This window comes from Rhagoletis zephyria, unplaced genomic scaffold, assembly GCF_001687245.7.
Source record: "Rhagoletis zephyria isolate East Lansing unplaced genomic scaffold, Rhagoletis_zephyria_1.1 Rzeph_scaffold_02157, whole genome shotgun sequence".
Taxonomy (NCBI): domain Eukaryota; kingdom Metazoa; phylum Arthropoda; class Insecta; order Diptera; family Tephritidae; genus Rhagoletis; species Rhagoletis zephyria.
Window position 1 is genome coordinate 14,007 of NW_016159241.1, and position 5,693 is coordinate 19,699.

The 5,693-nt window shown below is 31.8% G+C and overlaps 1 protein-coding gene across 1 annotated transcript in view; it reads right to left on the minus strand.

Moving 5' to 3' along the window:
- Positions 1–1,557: 1,557 nt before the first annotated feature.
- The window catches only part of nrv3 (sodium/potassium-transporting ATPase subunit nervana 3), a 77,099-nt gene continuing 72,963 nt past the window's right edge, over positions 1,558–5,693 (minus strand). Inside the window, exon 7 of the mRNA XM_017620431.1 lies at positions 1,558–3,227. Coding sequence (XP_017475920.1) covers positions 3,124–3,227 — 104 coding nt within the window. The 3' untranslated portion in view covers positions 1,558–3,123. The remainder of the gene's footprint in view (positions 3,228–5,693) is intronic.

Sequence of the window (5,693 nt, forward strand, 5' to 3'; positions counted from 1 at the left end):
TTGCTCTACACTTTTAGACTGCTTTATTTTTGTTTACTATTTTGCTAAGTTATATTTTTTTTTAATTTCTCTAGAAGTGAAGAAATTTTATTTTAACTTATTATAGGTTTTTTTTTATTTATGCTTAGTTTATTTTTTTCAATTAAATTTTTATTTTTATTTTGAATGTCAATTAAATATTTAATATTTAATTTATTAGCATTGCGTCAATGTCAGCTGCGTTTTTTTTATATACTGATTTCTGTTTTTATTTATTTTTTTAATTATACTAAAATAATGCGTTCTCACAATTTTTACTTAAAAACCTACATTTTCTGTACCATTTATTTCTGTATTTAGTATTAATGTTTATTTATATTTTAAATTTTTATTTTCATATTTTACTTTATGCTAAACTTTTTTGCTGCTTTCTGGTTCAAAATTTTTTTCTATTTTATTTAATACTTATTTATTTATATTTTTTTTACGGGAGGGCGCTTAGATTTTATTAACAAATTTAAACAACATTTTTTTCTTTGCATATCTTTTTTCTTCTCATTTTAGTTTAAATACTAATAATAATTAGTTTTTATAAATTTAACTTGCACTGAGACACCAAACAGCATTTACAGCGCATGCGTGTGTACGTTCATAAATATGTATTATATTTTGGTTGATGTATGTGTGTGGGTGTATGGTGTTATATGTAAATTGCTGTGGCTGTCACTTTATGTTTGTATTGTTTAGCTTTATATGAATTTGGGACAGGGGGATGAGGGGCGTGGTTTTACAAACTTATGCATATGTACATGCATATTAGGGTAGTCCCTGATAGATCGACATCATGGCGCACTCCTTCTCTTATTTTGGTTTACGTAAAAACTGAAAATATCCACGAAAATTAAAAAGAAATTTAATAAAATTTAGGGTCGCTACCAGGGTTTTAAAATTTTTAATTTTTTTTTTTTAAATCGCAAAAAATCCCCAAAATTTTGACTTTGGCTATAGCTCAGCCAGACTTATGACTTTATATGAATAAGTTTCAATAAAAAATCTGTCAAATTTATCAGAGTTTCCAGTACAAATCTTGTTGAATTTTTGCGAATTCAAAAAAAATTCTAATTTTTTCGACGCCTAAGTTTGTTTTTAATATTTGAGATTTTCGTATATGTTTTTATTTTGTAAGTAGCACAAAAAAGGTGTGTCCCATTTTGAGGTCGATATTTTAAGCACCACCCTAATCAATACATTTTATTTGCTTTATTTGTATGTATGCATGCATGTATTTGTGGGCATGTCAAGTTGCATCTTCTTCGCTTACCAATAAAAAAATTTACAAAGTTTTCACATGCGATTTTTTTCAGTAAAAATTTGCATTGGGATTGAAGTTTTTTTTTCTAAACAAACATGCATATCTTGCGCGCTCACTGTCTTAAAGCGCGTAGCCTAGTTTCGCTTTCATAACTTTTTTTTGTGACAAGTGACATTTTCTATGGCTGTGTGTATTTTTCGGTTTAACTTTTTTTTGCATGTAGTGTAGTTTGTTTGAAAATTATATTTGCTCTGAATATTTTTTTATTGTTAGTGGCTGCTTGCTTCTTCATTTGTTTTGCTACTAAACTTTTTGCTTCGCTTTGCGTCTTACATACATAGCTACTTACAAATCGCCTAGAAGTTTTTTGTTTTGTATTTTTATGTTTTTTTAAATACATATACATAACTGTATTTTGTTTTTACTGCAATGTAATAAATTTTTGGTTTTTGCTTTTGTTGTAATGTATTGTTTGTTTTGTTGTTATTTGCTTCTTGTGTTTTTGTTTTCTTCTTTTTTCGCTGCGCTGATTTTCGTTATTTCTTTTTCGCTTTTACATTTTATTTTATTTTACTTTTATTTTTATTTTTGAATTATAGTAATAATTTTTTACTCAACTTGCTTTCACTATTCAAAAATATCAACAAATCCTAATAAATATTCTCAATAATTAAATTCTACTAATTTTCAAAAAACTTCGGCTTGCTTTTGGTTTTTCTTTCTCTCAGTTAAGTAAGCGTTTAAAGTAAAGGAAATAAGCACGAAAAAAGCCTTTTTGAGTTATTATCAAAATTTTTAAGCGCATTTTTTCGCTTTCTAAAGCAAACAATTTATATAGCTACATAATTAAATTTTTTTCCTACAATAAAGTGTATTTATTATTCTTTTTCATCTCTTTCGCAAATGAAATTTAAAATTTAAAAAATATTTTTGTTTTTGTTTCTCTGTTGCTGCAGTGTTTTGTTTTGCATTTGGTTTATATTTTTGTGTTTTTTGCCTTTTTTACTATTTTTTTCAAAAATTAGTATATATACATACATATGTATATATACGAGTACGTATGTACATATGTACATATGTAGGTATTAAATTATGCCTTGTTACGCTTTTTGTCTTATTTTTTTTTGTCATTTATTTATATATTTAGTTTTATTTATTCAAAATTTGGTTTGCTCTCGCTCTATTTTGCTTATTTTTCTTGGTTATGTTCTTTGAATTTATTTTGTGTATTTTCTCTTCGTTCGCAAAATAAATATGTATTTAGCTTTTTTTATTTTACTATAAATTTTGTTTGCTTACTATTTTGCTGACATTTTTAATGCATTTAATTTTGAATCATTCATTTAGCTGTTGTTGTTGTGGTTCTTTCTCACTGCTTGCCGCTAAATTTGCTCTTTATTTATTTATTTACGGCTTGTCGTTCTTGTCTTTGGTTGTTGCTGTATTTTTTCATGCATTCCTTCTTTGCTTTCAACCCTGCTCTTACGTCTACACCTTTCTTTTGCTCTTTTCCTCTTTCTCTCCTTATCTCACCCTCCATCTAACCTCTGTACTTCTTTACTTTCATTACCCTGCTTTACATACTTCCTCTCACTCACTCTTCTCTGTTTTATCTCTTCCTCGCATGTTCGTTTACTTAATTTTGCTACTGTTTCTGTTATTGTTTTATCTGAAGATTTTCTTATTTTCTGTTGTATTTCTTACTTCTCTTGGAAAGTATTTTCCTTGTTTTTATTATAATTTTCTATATTTTTTTTGTTTTTTGGTTTTGTTATGGTTTTATTAATTTATTTTTTATGTGCTTCGTTCACTTATTGGCTCCGCGCTATTTCTTAATCAACCATCAACTCGAAGTGGACGGATCCTCTCCTTTCGTGGCGATCGTGGAAAATGTTGTTGGCCCATGCTTTGCATTCAATGTTGATCAAAACGCCGGCTAAAAAGGAGAAAAAACAAGGCATAATATGATAAGTCAGTATGTGTGCATACACACATTTATAAATACATACATATATACATAAAATGATGAAATTAAGAAAGTAAATTTTAAATTGGGGGTTAATGAGTGCTTTTATGACAAAGTGCTCAATGCGAATATTTGGCCAACGAATGTTATGATTCGACCCTTTCGGTTTTTTCAAAAAGAAGGTGCACCACAACTGAAGCCGTAGGCACTTGTGTTCCAGTTAATTGCCGCATGAATCATCCCAAGTATAAGAAGCATCTTACAATATATTTTCAAAATGTATCCGGCCTGCGGACTAAATCTAACTCGCTTTTCAATATGAGCTCTAATGCTGAATATGACATCTTGTGTTGTCTTGATTGAAACTTGGCTGAATTCGGAGTTTTTTGACAGCGAATTCTTCGACGCCAATTTGTATTGCGTTTATCGCAAAGATCGGGACTACTCCAAATTAGGCCTCTCGAGAGGAGGTGGGGTTCTCATCGCTGTTCATCGCCGGATTCGCTAATCGCTTGTGAGTTTGAGCAACACGGACTCCTTGTTGGATCAATTGTGTGTCTCGGTGCTTGACAGCTGCAGAACTTTTATCTGCGCGTCATACATCCCGCCGTCTAGTGTGGACTCACTCTACAAATCGCACGTTGACAACGTTGTCGATCTCGTCTGTAATCATCATAGTGATAATTTTTGCATTCTCGGAGACTTTAATTTACCGAACGTGGAATGGTCATACTTAGACAATACTTCAACTTTACTTCCTAAATATGTGAACGGTTTTTCGGAATCGTATCATGTAGACAACTTCTTAAGTGTTAATCTATCCCAGATAAATAGTCTCACTAATAAGTTATCCAGAACTCTTGATCTAGTTTTCATTAATGCAAATATGAACCTTAATTTAAGTGAATGCCGTGCCCCGGTTTGCATCATGTGCCGCATTCTCTTGATCTCGAATTTTATAACTTCGAAAGTATCTGTTCGAATAATCTATCGCCTAGTTTTAGTTTTAGGCGTTGCAATTTTGATATTGTCAATCTAGACATCTCCTCCACAGACTGGGAATCACTATTTTCTGGATTCGGTGTTACACTATTTTTAAAAATAGAGTCAATGAAAAACAAAACTGCTATAAAATCCCGTGGTATACTAAGAAACTAAAGAATTTGAGAAATAAGTTTTACAAAAAATTTAAATCAACTAAAATTTCTGCTTTTAAAGATAAATATCTTCACTATTCGAGAGAGTTTAAAACGTTACGTAACATACTTCAGAGCAGGTATGTTCGTAATTTCGAGTCGGATATCAAGGTGAATCCAAAGTCGTTCTGGAACTATGTAAATTCCAAAAAATCGTGCTCTAGTATTCCATCGGAAGTCTTTTATAATGGGACCCACGTCTCTTCTTCTTCTAAGGCTGCAAATCTTTTTGCTGACTTCTTCCGGTCGAATTTTGTGACACAGTCGGGCACCTCTCGGGGTTTTTTTCCAACTGTGGATTCTCCAATTAACTTTGGTAGGCTCTCATTATCTCTTGATGATGTAGTTGATGGCATTTTGCAAATCAAATCCTCATTGCAGACAGACGTTGATGGCTTATCATCGTATCTTCTTAAGAATTGTTTGGCCTTTGCAAACCCACTTCTGTTACTATTCAATAAATCACTTGAGTGTGGCGAGTTCATCGATGCCTGGAAAGTTACCTTCATTAGCCCTATATTTAAAAGTGGTGACAAAAGAAATGTTTCCAACTACAGGCCCATCGCCAAGTTGTCGACTGTTTCAAAACTATTTGAATTTATTGTTAAGTAGAAGTTGTATTTTACAGTTAAACGCTTTATTTCCGATAATCAGCATGGTTTCATGTCCGGTAGGTCTACTGTGACAAATCTAGCAATTTTCTCGGAATTCTGTATGACGGCTTTCAACGACCGCCTTCAAGTCGACACTGTATATACAGATCTTTCAAAAGCCTTCGATAAAGTCAGCCATTCAATTTTGATTTCTAAATTAGCTAGTTTGGGTTTTCATTCACTATTTTTATCTTGGATAAAATCCTATCTTCAGNTCATCTATTTTTATCTTGGATAAAATCCTATCTTCAGCATCGAAACTGTGTAGTCGTTGTCGACAATATGCACTCCAACTATTTCATAGCGTCGTCTGGGGTTCCACAAGGCAGCATCTTAGGCCCCCTGCTATTTGTCAGTTTTATAAATGACATATCGAGTTGTTTTGCTAACTCTAATTTCCTTTTATACGCTGATGATTTGAAGATTTTTTCGACCATTTCAGTTTCTTCAGACTCCATTAAGATTCAATCAGACCTTGACAATGTCTCAGCCTGGTGTCGAACCAATGGCCTTTAGTTAAACATAAGTAAGTGTTTTCATTTATCCTACTCCGAATCGCGTTGCGTTATCCCCACTTCTTATTGCAT